We start from the raw sequence: 19,312 nt of genomic DNA on the forward strand, positions 1-19,312 counted from the left end.
TACTCGTAATCTGAAGGTCGCGGGTTCCAGTCCCCGTCGCACCCAACATGCTCGCCCTTTCAGCCGTGAGTACATAACAGTCAATCCCACGATTCGTCCGTGAAATACAAGCCCAAGAGTTGGCGGTGGTTGGTGATGACTCGCCGCTTTTCCTCTGGTCCTTTCACATTAGACTAATGTTGATAAACACAATGGATTATGTTTACTGTACGTCTTGTAGCCCTCTATACTTCTCTCCAAATGAATATTTATAACAAAGAATTTTTATATTTTTTGAAGAACTATATTTAACAGATTTAGATAAAAATAATTTACTGATTTTTTATTTAGAAATGACTCACTGAAAGAAACACGTTAACACTTGTTTATTACTCATATCTGTATAATAGAAACAGTACAGAATATTATGGTTAGCATTACAAATGTTTATGGCATGGTAAGTTTCATGATAATACACTTACAACCAGGTCATTTCATACACTTAAGTTTTTCTCTCATTGTTTCTTTTATTTTATGTTTCACTATTTTTCCTGTCGACGTTTTTGGAAAGTCTTCAACCAACACGATGTACCGAGGAATCTTAAAGTGGCTGATCTGAAACCAGAAAAAAAATCATTATTTAACAGATATACTTGTAAGGTTGTTAAAAATAGAGGACAAAAGTCATGACGAAACAATATATGTCAAACAATAAAAGTTTATTATGAGTCAACACAAATGAAACGTGATAGTTCGTGACGAAAGAACATAAGATAAGTAGAAACGTTTCTAGACAATACTTAGTATGTTTACTGTAGCTCACAATGTGTGAGAAGATCATTACATAATTTTTTCTAAAAAACTCGTTGTCTAGAACGCTTTTGTTGAATACCAGAACTCATCAATTTTTAGTTCTATTTGTTCTCAATATCTTCAAAGTGTTTCAAAGTATTATTCTGTTTGTACATAATCTAAATGTTATTTTAATGAACGTTTTACCTGGATATCTATTTATGCAAGTACTACCTCGATCTATCCCAGTTGCCAATTTCTGTGTGGTTGTTTTATAATAACATATTACAGATGTTACATACTACACAAGAGTGTATAAAAGTAAGCGTAATAAAACAACAGCTGTTGACATTAGGAACTTTATGTGAAAATTATTTTTTAAAATTAAACTCAATGTTTGCCGAAAGTACAGCCCTTTCTTGGATATAAAGTAACAAAATAACTCACATCCTTTACTGATTTAGCATTGTGAAGTAGTGTATCCAATGGACGAGATATCCACACTTCCTTTAAAAACTACATAGGTATTTAGTCTTCTTGTCCGACACCTGGTGGTTCTAGTTATATTTTAGTGGTAACAAAGAAAGTTACTAAAGGTCACCTTCCCCTTCTGTGTTGTAGTGGTTAAGAAACATTATAGAGGTGACAGCTAACTGATGTCCAAGTATCAAGTGTAGATAACTCCTTATCAGTGTAGTACTAGGACTATCACCATAAGCCACATCCTGGGATTATTGTAAAGAAACCTTGACGAGCATCATCCAAGTCGCACTAGAACCAGGAACGTTAGTAACCACAATGTAATCCATTTTAGACCAGTAAAATTTCTGTCGTTGAAGCCCACCTAACGAACACGAAGCAACTGATGGTGTCATGGTCTATATTATTATCTGTCCATACTCAGTTGATGTGATGTTTTCACTGTACCCATGTGGCGTGCTGTTAACGACGTACTCACCTGATGTCATATGAACACCGTGTTCAGCTGGTGTTATATTAGCAGTTTACCTAACTGATGACATATTAACATAAACTCAACTAAAGTGGTTAGAAAATCCGAATTCAACTGGTGTTATATTAACACAATACTTACTTTTCCCTTGCAATATTCCCGAAGTTCCGTTTCTGTTACCGTTGATCCACCTTTTAGTTTCACCCAAGCACAAGCTTCTTCTCCCATTCTTTGGTCTGGAACTCCAGCAACCTAAAATGAAAATATTAAAATAAATATTATGTATAGAGTCAGATCAACGTGCGACGTTTAAAAGCGTATTTTATGTTACATTGAAACTAGTCCTATAAGTAACAAATTTAACAATAACGTTAGTGCAACTCTTAAGGTTTTCCGACAATTCAACATTCTGACTTTACTATTATGATTCACGTAACACTTATGAATAGCCAAGACGTCACAAAGGTATCAATATCACAAAACACAATACAAATTATAATAATATCAAATGATATAGAAAAATATCCAGGGCACTGACTACGTGAAAATAACAGTACATAGTCACTTAGTTATGAATGTATAATACAAATTATTGTTAACTTTATTTTTAGTATTATCAGTAGGCTTACCAGTTTTAATGCTTCAAATACATTAAAAGTTTAAAACCATCATGTTAAACAACTAAAAAGAAAATTTAAATTTGCGCAAAGCTTCACGAGGACTCTCTGCACGAGCCATTTCTAATTTGGCAGTGTAATACTAGAATGAAAACAACAAGTCATCACCACTCACTGCCAACTCTTTGGCTACTCCTTTTACCAACAAATAGTCAGATAACTGTCACATTATAACGTTCTCATGGCTGAAAGGGGCAGAATATTTGGTGTGACAGCGATTCAAATCGCGGATTACGAGTCGATAACTTCAACCATCTAGTCATGCCGAAATCTAAAATTTGAAGAGTACAAGTCTTTCTGAGAAATCTCACCTGAACTTCAGCGACATCTGGAAGACTGAGGAGGAACTCTTCCACTTCCTGAGGATAGATGTTTTCTCCTCCTCTGTTGATCATGTCTTTAAATGTACCAACAATACTGAAGTAGCCATCTTCATCCATCACAGCAATATCTCTGTGTCATATTGTATTATTAATATATAGAAACAATTAACACCTTCATCTGTCATGACGATATATTTGACACACATATTTTATCTTAGAATTATTTATACCGTTGTAAGTTACATTTTAAATTTTATAATTTAGATATTGGATTGCAAGTCATCATTCTATCATTAGTACAGAGTTAGTTCAGCGTCACTCAGTAAGTTAGATAATGATTGTTATGGTGTTTATTTGTTGGCATTTCAATTACTCGGTATATTTGTCTTATAGCGATCGACTAACACTAACGTTATTCATATATGTTTATAAGTGAGTTATTTGTACAAACTATTAGACCTGAAATATATGTTGAAATGTATTTGTGAAGCTTGGCCTATCAGAAACCGTAGCAAACTTCCGGAGAATGACAAAATGTTCTCTTTTAGAAAAAAATCCAAAAACCAATAACAGTTTCTAGCCAGTAATAACAGATACAAGAATAAAGTTAAAGTATCAAAGTGGACATGAAGTGGACAAATCCTAGTTATATATGCCTTACCCAGTGTGATACCAACGTGCATTATCAAAGACTTGACTTGTTTGTTCCTTGTCACCCCAGTATCCCAAGAACGATAAATGATCACGTGTACACAGTTCTCCTTCTTTGTTGACCGGAACTATTCGTCCATCATTTTCCACTATTTTAACCTGAGAACAAATTTAAAGTTTGTAGGAAATATAACACACCTTTACCATGAACGTGTGAACTCTCACTATGGTACACCTTGCATGGTTAATGTTCATAATACACTAACTACAACCTTACTTTGTATAATTTGTGGTACATCTTACATGATATTACCTAATTTATTCATTACTACTACAGCATGTGCTCTAATACCATACAGTTACCTCAACATGGTCAAGTGGTGTTCCAACTGTGTGGTATTTCTTTTTCGGTTTTTCTCCTGGACGTGTTGAACAACTTGCCGGACTATTTTCTGTTGTTGAGTATGCATTCTGTGGGGAAGAAAGATAGTTCTGATTCCTATGACGAAGTTTTCCAAGATATGGTTGAAATTCTACATCACTGATTACTGATATTATATATCTATTAGTTACAAGGTAACACTAAACGTAGACCTAATTTTCCATTACTCAAAAACCAGGTGCTACAGCTGCTTGAAGTTCATATCAAAACAAGTTTGTACGAAGATTCTGAGAAGGTCCTTAAAATACGATGAGTTTAATCAGTTTAACATTCCGAGTGACAGATACAATACATTAATGTATTTTACTGATTGAATACTTTCTTTATATTATATGGAACTGATGAAACTCAAGAAAGATGATCAGTGTTTGAACTTGTCTGATATCTCTACAAAGAATGTTTGTTTAATTAGGTTAAATTTATTCTTTATAACTGATGTTTAGAATAGAAATTTAATTATTAACTTCAAGATAAGAAATCGAAAAATACCTAAAAGTGTAAAATAATAAATTTATTTTAACAAACAATTTTAGCAAATAAAATATTGTGAATTGTTAATAAAAATAGAATAACGATGCTTTTATGTTAAAACATTTAAACATGTTGTTCACTTTAGTGAAGGTTAATATTTTCTATTGTTTGTTTATCTTGTGAATATGAAATAAAATAATAACGACGGAAAAATCTGAACGTTCATTATTCTACATGTATTTGTGTTTTTAATTGATGTATTATTTTATAGTGTTTCATCATTACCATAACTTTATTCTATTGTTCCAGTATTATTTTAAAGAGTTTTATGATTAACATAATTTATTTATATTTTCCAGTATTATTTTATATAGTTTCATGATAACTATAGTCTTTGCTTACTCTTCCAATGTTAGTTTATATAATATTATGATTACATAACCATGTTTTACTTTTTAAGCATTATTTTTTCATGGTTACCAATACTAGTATTATTTTTTATTGTTTCATGATTACCATATTTTTTATGGTAATATTTTCTTCTTATAAAATATTTCTCCACATTTTCTCTACCATGACATTCATTTTTATAACTAGTATTGTTTTTATAGCAACAATTTTGTTTTTCTTCCAATTATTTTAGTGCTTGTAATTTTTTATGTATTTACTATTACAGACGGACATCGTAAAATGAACATGGTCCAATCGCAGAGCAAAGAGAAATGAACTTTAGTTTATGTTGTTGGGTTTTGTTTCATGTTTCAGTTTTAATTTCTGATACAAAACGATGTTTAACACTTTTATTCGTTTTTAAATTCTATTTTTAAACTCCTCTGTTTATTAATAATAAATAACAAAAACTATTGTTGTTTTAACAGAGTGCTGTTAAATAAATTGTTTATTTTAACATTTTAAACGTAACTGAATTACCCATCCTATAAATATTTTCCATCAGTGAATAAATTGTAAAACAATGGACTCCTTATTGTTTATAAACTTACAATGAGGTTTGTTACACCTAACTTCTGTTCTATATCCTTCCACAGCTCTACGGAACATGGGGACGCTCCACTAAGTGCTGAAAGTAACACATTTGTCACAAGTAAGTAATAATCTGTATGTAATTACGAAATTATGTGATCATAGAGTTTAAGTGTTTATTAAAGGATGGTAAAACTAAAGCAATAAATATGCTATGGGAAATGTTTACTTTATCTCACACAAGTTGCCAAGAAAGGAATAAGTCGAATCTTTGTAGTATCCATTTTATAAGTGTGTGTAAGAATACAAGTAAGAAGGTTGCCGAATTACCAAATTCATCTTCAACAAATGAAGAAGTGGTTTTAGTTTTGTTATTTATGCTGAAGGAATTTTGATATTTTATTACAAGATATTTAACAACTTGATTCTAACAGAGAGTATTTTGACAAATTACATTAAAACTGATTTTAAGAATGAATCTTTGACTCAGAGTCAGATTTTTTACTTTAACTGTAAACTTCCTCGAGTTAGTGCTTGTGTGCTCCACGTGCCATTGCACTTCTCAATTTAATATAAATAATTGTGTGTGGTAGTGATAGTCAAAGTTCCAAAGGGTAGCGTAGAACAGATTTAGAGAATGTGAGAACAATAGACCAGAGCCAAGCATCAGGAAAACATTTTTCCTGCTAGATCTGGTTAAAAACAATGAGAGGATTATCAGATGTATCACCCCTCCATGTACTGGTTATTGTAATGTTTAGAAAAAACACCAAAGGTTACTGTATCAGGATGTTTCAGAAATATTTTCTGTGTTAAAAGATAATCAGGATGATAGAAATCAATTACAACCTTAATGTCATCCAAATTACAACAGTAACCTCGACAGTTCTTTTGTATCAGAATGGATATTTTTATTCAGGTAGAGGAGTACTGATCAGAAAACTGTTTGGATTACGACAAAACCATTTATCTTTATTAGAAGGAGGCTTCTCAACCTCCGTGGTTCCTGCTATGAGTTAAGTGGGTAGGTCTCCTTCAACAGACAGAGATTTCAGCGAATTAGAGCGTGATGAATAATCGTTCTATATCTTGGGATCGAAGAAAATAGCCCGGAGCAGAACAAAAAAGCCGAAGACGAAGGAAGTGAAGCCACACAGTCACTGGAAAAGAGGGGGGAATGAGATAGGAGCATATTGTTAACTTCCTTAGCAATAAAAGACAAATGACTCTACACATGTTTGGCAAACGACTCTGTTCAAACACAGAAAGATCTGTAATGACACCCACTGAAGCAGTGGCACATTGGCAGCATCATGTCCTACATGGACTAGGTGATACTAACGCTCAGGGTAAGAAATATTCTTCAACATTTTAAAATGCTACATCTCATTTTATCAACCCATGTTTAGCAATAGCGAAACTATGAGAGATGGGAATCAGTAGGTTTAAGAAAGAGTGATTCCAGTTTTCACTCGTAGCATATTAGTCTATGCTACCACAACAAGAACACGTCAAAGAACCACGATATGATGCTCTTAAATGTCCACATCACTGACACTAGACTCACCTGAGAGGCTTAAGAATTGAACAGAGGCTAGTGGACACGGCGATGTAAATTTCAAAATTAAGACATTGGTGAAGGAGCATTATTTTGTCCTTCTGAGATCCATACAAAGCAGAAACACATTAGCTGAAGATACCTGCAAGAAATCTTTGTCTCAATAATTTCTCCTTGGTAGCAGTGTAGCATGGGATGCAACATCGATGGGTATATCAGAAATGGCTTTAAAACTCAGGAGAAGTTAACTGTGGTTTGGGGTAGATGTTCCCACAACGTAGTATCTTGACAGAACCAACAAGCCTCCTCCCCATCCCTGTTGGATGGAAAACAAATGGTTAACCAAAACAATTCCTTACTGAACGAAGTATATCAGTATATTAATATTACAGTTCACAACAATAGTTATAGAACCATTGATCGGTAAAGGTTACACAATAAGTTATAAAAACGCTGCGACTTACGTACGTTTATTATCATAAGATAAATGTGTAAATTAATAACAGCATATTAACTGGATAACATAAAGAATAATTCCAGGTTACCATATCAACAACAATATTTATAACAATACTCACCACTATTGGTATAACAGGATGGTTCTGAAGGTGTAGTTTACAACAATACTCATCACTACTGGTATAACAGGATGGTTCTGAAAATGTAGTTTATAACAATACTCACCACTACTGGTATAAGAGAATGATTGAGAAGGTGTAGTTTACAACAATACTCACCACTACTGGTATAACAGGATGATTGGGAAGGTGTAGTTTACAACAATACTCACCACTACTGGTATAACAGGATGGTTCTGAAGGTGTAGTTTACAACAATATTCACCACTACTGGTATAACAGGATGATTGGGAAGGTGTAATTTACAACAATACTCACCACTACTGGTATAACAAGATGATTGGGAAGATGCAGTTTACAACAATACTCACCACTTCTGGTGTAACAGGATGATTGAGAAGGTGCAGTTTACAACAATACTCACCACTTTTGGTATAACAGGATGGTTCTGAAGGTGTAGTTTACAACAATACTCACCACTACTGGTGTAACAGGATGATTGAGAAGGTGCAGTTTACAACAATACTCACCACTTTTGGTATTAAAATTCTTGAGGTAAAGGCAATCATATTGTTGATTAACTGAAAATGAGAAAATGCTGCAGGTTTGGGTTTACCCGTGGTTCCCTGAAAAGAACATACTTCTGTTAGTTCAGAGACTCAGACAAAAGTCAAGACTGTAGTTATTGTTTGAACGTCTGTTTTTTTTAGAACAGACTAATACTGACAGTCTAAAAATCGTATATTTCTATTATTGAGGAATATAATACGAAATAACTGTTTTTCTATTGGGTTTAACAAATTTCTCCTACCGATATAAATTCAATATTTAGTGGATCGTCAAACTGAATCTTGGAGTCCAGCTCCTTCACTTCTCGCAACTTCTCGTTTCCAGCGGCACGTAGTATATCGTCAAACTTGTAAACCCCTCTAGATTAATAATAAATTTAATAGTTACTAATATAGTATGAATTGTGTCAAGTGTATTATTAAGATAAATATAAATACGGTAATAAAGATATATGATTTTGTTATCTATTTTATTTACCGTTATTTATATCTTTATTATAATCATTGAGTTTCTTTTTTTACAGTAAATATTTTCACATTCTGACAGAAGTATAAAATATCGTAAAATTAGTTATGATGTGGTCAACTTGTTTGGTTACTTACGGAAAGTCCTTCTTTGTCAACATGACAACTGTGTGTAAATCTGGACATCTGAAGCAGAATAAACAGTGAATATGGACATCAGTATATTATATCATGGTTATTATGTTAGTAAATATATCGCTAACTTCATATAATATGTAAGTCCAGGATATAACAATAACCAGTATTTAAAAAATATCTGGAAAATAAATAAGACAATGTTTGTATGACAGAGATGTATTCAAACAATATAAAATGTTTATAACAATATTTATAACACGTGATGTGGGATATTAGTTACTTTTAATCTAACCTGGTTTCAATATTATGATATGTTGTACTTCATTTTACGTGTTACATTTAATCTGGTCTGCTTTAACATTATATTCCGTATTATACTATTATTTACCTGTTAGTTTTCATATGACTTGATTTAACATTATAATCTATATTGTACTTTATCCTACATGTTTTGTACTTTATCCGCATAATGTATTGCGTACTGTTAGTTATGTGTTACATTTAATCTGGTCTGGTGTAAATAATATAATCTATATTGTACTTTACCTTACCTACTACTTTTAATCTGTCCTGGTGTAGATTATATAATCTATATTGTACTTCACCTTTCCTACCACTTTAAACTGGCCTTGTGTATATTGTATAATCTGTATTGTATAATACTTTATTTTTCCTACTACTTTAATCTGGCCAGGATTCAACATTATAATATATTTTGTTTTTTACCTTACATTTTACTTTTAATTTGGTCTGGTTTCAACATTCTGAGATGTTTTACTTTATGTTACCTGCTACATTTAATCTGACCAGGTTTAAACATTATAATCTATATTGTCTCTACCTTACCTTCTACTTTTAATCTGGCCTGGTTTGGATGATATAATCTCTGGTACAACAGAACACAACTGTTGGAAGTAATCTTGTTTTCTGAAAGACTCTCCTGCAATCAGTGCTTTACAAGAGGTCTAGAAAGGTAGAACAGTTTGTTCATCTCTTCAAGTGATTCGATTTTATACATAAAACGTACTTTAATTTAGTAAAATGTTGTAAAGAACGTAGAAAGTTAATATAAAGTATTTTATTAGTAAACAAAGTGTATATTTATAAACACACAAATATATCCTGAGTTCTTTTCTTTAAATCAACCATATGAATCGTGATATACACACAAAAAGAGTTCATGATGATCCGTTCACATATATTTTTGTTTTAATCAAATAAAAACTGGATATATATATCTACTGTTTCTAGTATGTGCTACACATGACACTTTAAGATTGCAAAAGTTTGCTATTTTTGGTATCGTGAATTCTGCTGTGTGGTCAAATTTAGAGAATAGTATTCTGACTTTATTATTTAATAAAAATATTGTTATTTCTCTTTACGATATTAAACAAGGCGAATCAAAATTTGTCGATACCAAACATATTTTTGTAAAGTTATTTTATAGGTGATTCCAGCGAGTACACGGAAGAAAGTAAAAGATGTGGCTGAGTTGAGCCTAAGTAGCTGAGGGAGTGCACGAAAATGTTGGGAGAAATCACAAACATTTTTCACTAAAGGGAAGTTAAACGTTAATTATACACCTGTAGTGAAATAATAAAGATATGAGAAAGACCAATGTGAAAGGAAATGAGTAAGTAACAAAGCTAATTAAGGTTTCAGAAAGACTGATGATATGATTTACCATAAAATACGACCTTTTCAGTTTCATACCTATTGGTCGTCCTATTTGCCAAAAAATGGCCGTTATGACCACCTTGACCTCCAGATGACATCATATGCTATGGTTACATAGCCACATTTTTAAAACTATAAACTCCAAACTTGGGATAATAATATACATTACTGCGGGAAGTAAAATGGGCTTATATATAAAAAACTGTCGAATCACGAGCTTCTTTGGAAAATGTGGACTTTAGTTAGAACCTAAATTGGTAAAAACATTTCTGAATAATTTTGAACATATCCAGAAATAATTGAAAATACCTTTCACAAGCTAATATTATACAGTGTCATATTCTGTGACCTTAAATATTACATATCATCTTTATAGATATTTTAACACGTTGTTCACATGTCACTTTATTTATTTTGTTTTATTTAAAGTTGTTATCAACCATAGTTCTAACAACTACTTTAGTTCTATACCAAACAAAGTATAGCAGTTTACCTTGTTTAAGGAGTATTCTAGTTCAGAAGGCATGAAGGCAGGGTTGATATTGACCTGCAACAGAAAACATAACACACAAAAGTTATGTTACAAAATTTAATCAGTAGTGAGATAACGAATGTTGATGTTAATATTAAAACATACAACATACAAAAGTAAGTTTATGCTAACAAATCCATGAGTATTTGTTTAACATATATTAGTACACGTTACAAAAGAAACACTTATTTACTCTATATTTCAGATGTAAAATGTAAATTCATATATCTGATGTTTATGAAGATAGAAATATTTTAAGATATTACTTTATTTAAAGATAATATCAAATATCCTTACTAGTACCAGTCCAGCTTTAGCTGCAGCCAGCTGAGTTAGAACCCACTCATAACAGTTGGTGCTCCAAACTGCCAGACGTTCTCCAGGTCTCAGTCCAAGCTCTAAGAAACTTGCTGCTAGCTGATCAGTCTGTGGTACAAACAATGGAACTTAAGAATTTACAGATGTAGAGAATATTATTTAATGTACAGTTACACTAACATTATATCAACCAGTATATATACAATTAAAATATATCTAACTTCATATAAGCCATTACAGATACAGATATAGTATATCTAACAACACATAAACCAGTACATCTACAGCTAAAGTATATCAAACAAACGTCAATCAGTAAAGATACAGTTACAGTGTATCTAACATCACACGAACCAATAATATAGAGCTAAGCTACAACTAACAACACGTTAACCAGTACCTCAAGAGCTAACAACACGTAAACAAGAAAAAATACAAGTACTGTGTACCTAAGAACATGTGAACCAGTAACGATAGAGGCACAATACATCTAACAACACATGAAACAGTACATCTACAGATACAGTATATCTAACAACATGTTAATCAATAAGAAACTGAACAGTATATCTAACACACGTGAACTGGTGTAGATATGGTTACGGCATATCTAACAATATATAAACTAGGATATCTATGACTACACAATACATAACAAAACATCAACCCCTAAACATACATGACAGTATATCTAACACACGTGAACCAGTACATTTACAGTTACAGCATATCCAACGGCACATTAACTAATAAAGATAAAAGTACTGTATATCTATCAACACACGAACTAGTATATCTAACAACACATGAACCAGTAAAGATAAAGGTATGGTATATCTAACAACACATGAATTAGTACATATATAGCAAAAGTAGATCTAACATCACATGAACCAGTAAATCTACAGATAAAATATATCTAACTTCATATAAGCCATTACAGATAGAGGTACAGTATATCTAACATTACATGAACCAGTACATCGAGAGCAAAAGGAAATCAAACAACACGTGAGCCAGTACATCTGTAAATACAGTATATCTAACAAGTGAACCAGTAAATATACAGGTACAGTTATATATAACAACACATAAACCAATACATCTATAGCTAAAATATATAAAACAACGAGTCAATCAGTAAAGATACAAGTATAATTATCTAACATCACATCAACCAGCTACCGCATATCTAACAACACGTAAACAAGTAAAGATACAAGTACTGTATACCTAAGAATATGTGAACCAGTAAAGATATTGCCAAAATACATCTAACAACACATTACAGTATATCTACAGCTATAGTATATAAAACAGCACATAAAGAAGTATATCGAACATCACGTTAACAAGTAAAGATACACGAACATAATATCTAGCAACTCGTAAACCATTGCATCTTGAGATACAGTATATCTAATAACACGTGAACAAGTAAAGATACACGAACACAATATCTAGCAACTCGTAAACCATTGCATCTTGAGATACAGTATATCTAACAATACGTGAACAAGTAAAGATACACGAACATAATATCTAGCAACTCGTGAACCATTGCATCTTGAGATACAGTATATCTAACAACAGGTAAACAAGTAAAGATACACGAACATAATATCTAGCAAATCGTAAACCATTGCATCTTGAGATACAGTATATCTAACAACACGTGAACAAGTAAAGATACACGAACATAATATCTAGCAACTCGTAAACCATTGCATCTTGAGATACAGTATATCTAACAACACGTGAACAAGTAAAGATACACGAACGTAATATCTAGCAACTCGTGAACCATTGCATCTTGAGATACAGTATATCTAACAACATGTTTATCAAAAAATACAGAACAGTATATTTAACACACGTGAACTGGTGTAGATATGGTTACAGGATATCTAACAATATATAAACTAGCATATCTATAACTACATAATACCTAACAAAACAACAACCACTAAACATACATGTAGAATACATCTAACAGTACGTGAACCATTTTATTTATAAATACAGTATATCTAACAACAACTCAACCAGTAAAGATGCAAGTACAATATATCTAACAACACGTGGACTAGTAAAGATACAGATGCGGTACATCTAACAACATATTAAAGGGTACATCTGTAGCTACAGTATATCTTACATGCGAACTAGTGAAAATAGAAGTACAGTATATATAACAGCACCTTAACCAGTATATTTATAACCACAGTATATCTCACAATAAGTGAAACAGAAGAGATACAAGTACTTTATATCTAAAAACACAAGAACCTGTAAAGATACAGGTACAGTATATCTTACAAAACGTGAATCAGTACATCTATAGCAACAGTATATCAAACAACATGTGAACCTGTAAAGATACATGTACATTATATCTAACAACATATAAGCAATAAGGATAGAGTTACAGTTCGTCTAACATGATATAAACCAGGACGTCTATAGCTATAGTATGTGTAACAGCACACGAACATGTACATCTATTACTACAGTATATCTCACAAAACATGTACCGATAAAGATATAGGTGTAGCCTGTCAAAAAACTCGTTATCCAGTACACTTATAGCAACAGTATATTTAACTAGACATCAACCATCAAAGATACATGTACAGTTCATAGATTAGGGTTTAAACAGTATGGTAATATATCCAACACATTTAGAAATTAGTGAGTAAGATGACAGGTTTATTAGGCCTAGGATGGTCTGTAAATTAATTACTAACACGTTTAGATGTGAGCTGACAAGATGTCAGTCTTATAATATTCAATAAATAAAGTAACAACACATTTAGTACGATAGAGTTAGATGTTAGGCTCATAATATTATGTAAATACATTAAAAACACATTTTGTATGATAGAGTTGGATGTTAGTCTTATAATATTCTGTAAATAAAGTAACAACACATTTTGTATGATAGAGTTGGATGTTAGGCTTATAATATTATGTAAATACATTAACAACACATTTTGTATGATAAAGTTGGATGTTAGGCATACAATATTCTGTAAATACGTTAACAACACATTCAGTATGATAGAGTTGGATGTTAGGCTTACAATATTCTGTAAATACGTTAACAACACATTTTGTATGATAGAGTTGGATGTTAGGCTTACAATATTCTGTAAATACGTTAACAACACAGTTAGTATGATAGAGTTGGGTGTTAGGCTTATTATATTCTATAAATGCTTCACCAAGTTTCATACTTCTTCATTAGTCTCCAGAAAGGTGCGACGGACATCCTGATGACAGAAAACAAAAGCTAATTGGTCACCAACATCGTAAGATACTTTATTTAAAGCTTGACCAATAGTGGATCCGATAAGAACGCTGTCTCCGTGACCACAGTTATAGCTAATCTTAGACTTTTCTGAATTAGTTGCTAGGAGTCTGTAAACAATCAAGATATATACATTTTTAATACGGACATGATAGTAAATTATTGTTACCTGTATAACACAACGCACTAATGCAGGTATTAAATAACCTTTATATACTGATTAATGACGTCCATGTACACTGTGAAATATAATTATAACCTATAAACATAATATTACATCTAAATATTGATATCCATGTTATACAACGCTTGTTATAAGACTTTAAAACAATAGTAAAAGAAGCGATACATGAGAATTCTACACTTGGAACGATGTTAACCATATTCGTATCTGTACAACGCAACATACTATAAAAGTGTTTATATTTGTATAAATGAAACACACTGGAAGTGTTAGTATTTGTATAACTTAATATTAAGTTAATATCTGTATAAACATAATAGACACTGAAAGTGTGAACAACTTCATATCACATACACACAATAAAAGTGTTAACATATGAATTGTTTACGTCTACACAGCAGGTCATCTGTGTACGTACCTGCACAGTGGAGTCCTTATATCTCCAGAGAACGTAGAAATGATAGTTTTAGTGATACATTGTAACGTAAATATTTTACACTGTGAGATAATGACAAACAGAACACGAAGCTTTTCGTTATTTTAAAGTTCAGTTTCTGGTCTGCCCCTCAGTGGCTCAGCGGTATGTCTGCGGACTTATAACGCTAAAAACCGGGTTTCGATACTCGTGGTGGGCAGAGCACAGATAGCCCATTGTGTAGCTTTGAGCTTAATTCAAAACAACAACAAGTTTCTGGTCTATTACTGAATGTTGTTCTCTTCCAGAAACTGACTATACGTTTGCCTCTCTTATTTTCCATCCACAACGAAATTCACTATAATTCATATTTTTATCAGTACACAGTACAGTTTTTAAAGCAGGTACAAAACAGTTTTCACCAGTTAAATTAAGGGATAATATTAACTTGTATATTTTTCCTTAAATACACATGAACAGCATGATACTTATACTGCAGTACATTATATCATAATACTCATACACAGTATGATATTAATACTCCACTACATTATATCATAATACACATATATGGTATGCTAGTTATAATACAATACATGATATCATAATATATATATATAGATAATAGTTATACATCATAACATTATATCATAATACATTTGCTTTATACGGTACTCATACCCCAGTAAATTATATAACAATACTTAGTATAATAGTTAAACTCTAGTGAATTATATAATAATATACATACACAGTATGATAGTTATACTCTAGCACATCATATCGTAATACACTATATGGTAGTTATACCTCAGTAAAATAGAACAGTTTATGGTCATATACTCATCTAGTAATTCCTCAATTTCACAGAATAGTTTAATAATTCATTCATTCAGTAAATACTCACACATGAGTTTATAATTAAAATTTTGATGAAGAATGTAAGTTTTGGATTTTGTCTTCACAACAACTGATTGGTTTTAGAGATGATTGGTGTTCGAAAACTAAAGATTGAAAACTGATGTTAATGTTGATCAACTCACACTGGTTAATTGACGGTATGAATGTTCTAAATACAGCGTCCACCCACCACCACCACAAACACTTTGAACCAAGAAAAGAATTCAGATTACCTTCCTAACACGTTCAAAACTGAAACTGTGAACCATCCTCTCTTAACCATATCAGACCTCGGTACGTGTACACACTGATCACTAGTTGAGGCTCAGAGTGAATGTTTTTAATAACTTTTATCTGTATATTAATTATATGTATGTTCAGTATAAGTGGTACGTAATACATGAAAACCTAATATTACATCTAAATACTGGTATCCATATGAATAAAACCTTTCTTATAAATCTTTAAAAAGATAACCAAAAATACAATGGAATTCTTCATATTTATAAATTAACAGATACACTCGGAGTTATAAATAATATACATATTACCAGCACTTATTGAAATGTTAATATATAAAAACACAAGACATACTGGAACTCTTAGTATCTATATAAATATAACACACATTCGAAATACAAGCACAACATATAAAAAATAGAAAATAAAATTGTCAATTTCTGTGTAAACACAATTGACACTGGAAGTGTTGGTATCTATATAACTCAAAGTACAAAAAAAAAATTAATACCTATATAAACACAACACATACTTGAATAATTAATATCTATGTAAACACAACAGTTTGTTTTGTTTTTGTTTTTTTAATTTCGCGCAAAGCTACTCGACGGCTATCTGCGCTAGCCGTCCCTGATTTAACATCAGAGGGAAGACCAGAGGGAAAGCAGTTAGTCCTCACCACCCACCGCCATCTCTTAGGCTACTCTTTTACCAACGATTAGTTGGATTAACAGTCACATTATAACTCCCCCACTGCTGAAAGGGCGAGCATGTATGGTTCGCCCAGTATTCGAATCCTCGACCCTCGGACTACGAATCGAAAACACAATAAACACTGAAAGTATTGGTATCTTTATAACACAGCATACTATAAAAGTGTCAACATCACGTTCACACAATACATTACCTGTGTACGTACCTGTACGGTGGAGTCCTTATAGGTCCAGAAAACGAAGAAATGATAGTTTTAGTGATAGATCGTAACATAAACATTTTGAGCTGTGAGATAATGACAAACACAATACCAAGGTTCTAGAGTAACTTTATCTTATGACATAGGCTGCCGTAATCCCATTGGATGTTGTTCTCTTCTAGAAACTGCTCCTATATTGTATATTAATTCGTCTCTCTTATCTGTCTTCAACTATAATAAGCTACGAACCACGTAGTTTAATCTAACCAATACAATTCAGTACAAACACGTCCACAGTGGTTTCGTTATTGGTAAGTTCATCTCAAGGATGATGCTGAATTATAAATAAGTTGTTCTGGTTCTCAAATGTACATGTACGGAATGATAGTTGTACTACACATACATTATATCAATGTACGGAATAATAGTTGTACTACACACATATTATATCACTGTTCGGAATGATAGTTGTACTACACATACTTTATATCACTGTTCGGAATGATAGTTGTACTACACATACATTATATTAGTGAACGGAATGATAGTTTACTATACATACATTATATCACTTTACCAAATATATTTAAAAAAGTGCACAAGAGCGGTTGCCTAGAAAAAAGTCAAACTGGACTAACTGGTTTTTATAACTGAATCCCGAATTATATTTTTTTCACATCGGAGGACATGAGGGTATATTGTCGATAGAGATAGTTACAGTAAGCTCTGACGTCAAGGTTAGGGTACCTAAATATATCTGTTTATGTTCTTTAGTTACATATGATGTTCTCTTTCTTTTAGTTCTGTCCAACTTTGTGTGTTTAAATTTATCAAAATTAAATATATCTGATAGAGCTGATGAGAAACAGTGAACTAGTTTGAGATTAAATCCTACGTATTAATAAACATATATACATATATATGTTCTTTGGACGTCGGATATTTGTTAATATAATATCAAAGATTAACTATCACCTCATCTTACTAACATGCTTACTAGAACAAATTATTTTATGGGCATGCACTCTAAAAGACTGTTTTGTAATATGTTAATACGTGAGGGTGCATAAGTGTTATATATTAAATACCTGAGGGTAATGGTGTCCAGAAACTAGAATCAGAGAGTGTGTTGCTAGGGTGTCTCAACATGACATCAGTGTCTAAGATAACATTAAAACATTTTGGTAGTTTTTTGGACATTATTTCATATGGAACTTTGGGTAGAGTACATTTCTTGAATACTTTCTAGTCAGTTACTGTCCACAAATGAATTATTCACGTTTCTAAAACAGTATATGTATTATTATAATACAATACCTTTTATGGATATTACATTACCTATTTATGTAAGTAAAACCACAAACTAAATGAAATATTTACTATCAAAATTTGAATGTACATAAACTATTAATATAAATATCATGGTTTATAAAACACCAGATCAGCTTCCATACAACTTCTGTACACAATGTCCTTATTACTATTTGTTCATTCCAACCCACTAAGTAATATTTCATGTACTTTATAAACGACAGAGTGTTACCAACATTACTGTATAGTACAACAATCAGTAAAAGGTTCAAACAGTGTCAATCAGAAAATATAGCTTATAATATATTTCAATATGAATGATAATTTGACTGTTATCGATTCAGTTCTACATTTAATATGTACTTAAACTAAAAACCTGCATCATCATGTGAAATGTATGAGATTTACAATTTTATTTACACAACAACAAATATTGTAGATATTCATATGTGTGTCTGTATTAAAATGATAACATGGTTAGTTGTTTATATGTGGTGTTGATAAGTTGAGTCACAACTCCGGACATATAATTTTTAATATACAGCCTAACGTTCGGTAAAACTTGTGTTACTTTTCAAATATAAATAGATTCATCCTATCACCACTAGTAATGAAACTGATGTAGTTCTACTGATATAAGTAAGAGTAAAGAACCACTTAGTGAATGTATTTATGTCGTGTGTTTCATTACCATATTTCTGTGTTTCTTCACCATACTAATATTTATTTTAGTTCAGCATAGTCAGGTAGGTTGATGTGTTCTACTCATAATCTGAGGGACGCAGGTTCGCATCCCCGTCGCGTCAAACATGCTTGCCGTTTTAGCCATGATGGTGTTATAATGTGACGGTCAATCCAACTATTCGTTGGTAAAAAATAGGCCATGAGCTGGCGGTGGGTGGTGATGACTAGCTGCCTTTTCTCTACTCCTTT

At 32.0% G+C, this 19,312-nt stretch overlaps 2 protein-coding genes across 2 annotated transcripts; both read right to left on the reverse strand.

The window, feature by feature from the left end:
* Window positions 1-408: 408 nt before the first annotated feature.
* On the reverse strand, window positions 409-3,672 carry LOC143245976 (medium-chain acyl-CoA ligase ACSF2, mitochondrial-like). Its single transcript, XM_076492227.1, has 5 exons — window positions 3,652-3,672; window positions 3,385-3,533; window positions 2,712-2,853; window positions 1,865-1,975; window positions 409-594 (listed from the first exon to the last, which is right to left on the reverse strand). The coding sequence occupies exons 1-5, from the start codon at window positions 3,670-3,672 to the stop codon at window positions 469-471; spliced, it is 549 nt and encodes a 182-aa protein (XP_076348342.1). The 3' UTR covers window positions 409-468.
* Window positions 3,673-7,849: 4,177 nt separating this feature from the next.
* Window positions 7,850-17,444, reverse strand: LOC143247772 (medium-chain acyl-CoA ligase ACSF2, mitochondrial-like). The gene is made up of 8 exons (XM_076496227.1): window positions 17,075-17,444; window positions 14,343-14,526; window positions 11,086-11,214; window positions 10,750-10,803; window positions 9,423-9,541; window positions 8,577-8,624; window positions 8,216-8,333; window positions 7,850-8,030 (listed from the first exon to the last, which is right to left on the reverse strand). The coding sequence occupies exons 1-8, from the start codon at window positions 17,146-17,148 to the stop codon at window positions 7,884-7,886; spliced, it is 873 nt and encodes a 290-aa protein (XP_076352342.1). The 5' UTR covers window positions 17,149-17,444; the 3' UTR covers window positions 7,850-7,883.
* Window positions 17,445-19,312: the final 1,868 nt, after the last annotated feature.

This window comes from Tachypleus tridentatus, chromosome 3, assembly GCF_004210375.1.
Source record: "Tachypleus tridentatus isolate NWPU-2018 chromosome 3, ASM421037v1, whole genome shotgun sequence".
NCBI classification, from domain to species: domain Eukaryota; kingdom Metazoa; phylum Arthropoda; class Merostomata; order Xiphosura; family Limulidae; genus Tachypleus; species Tachypleus tridentatus.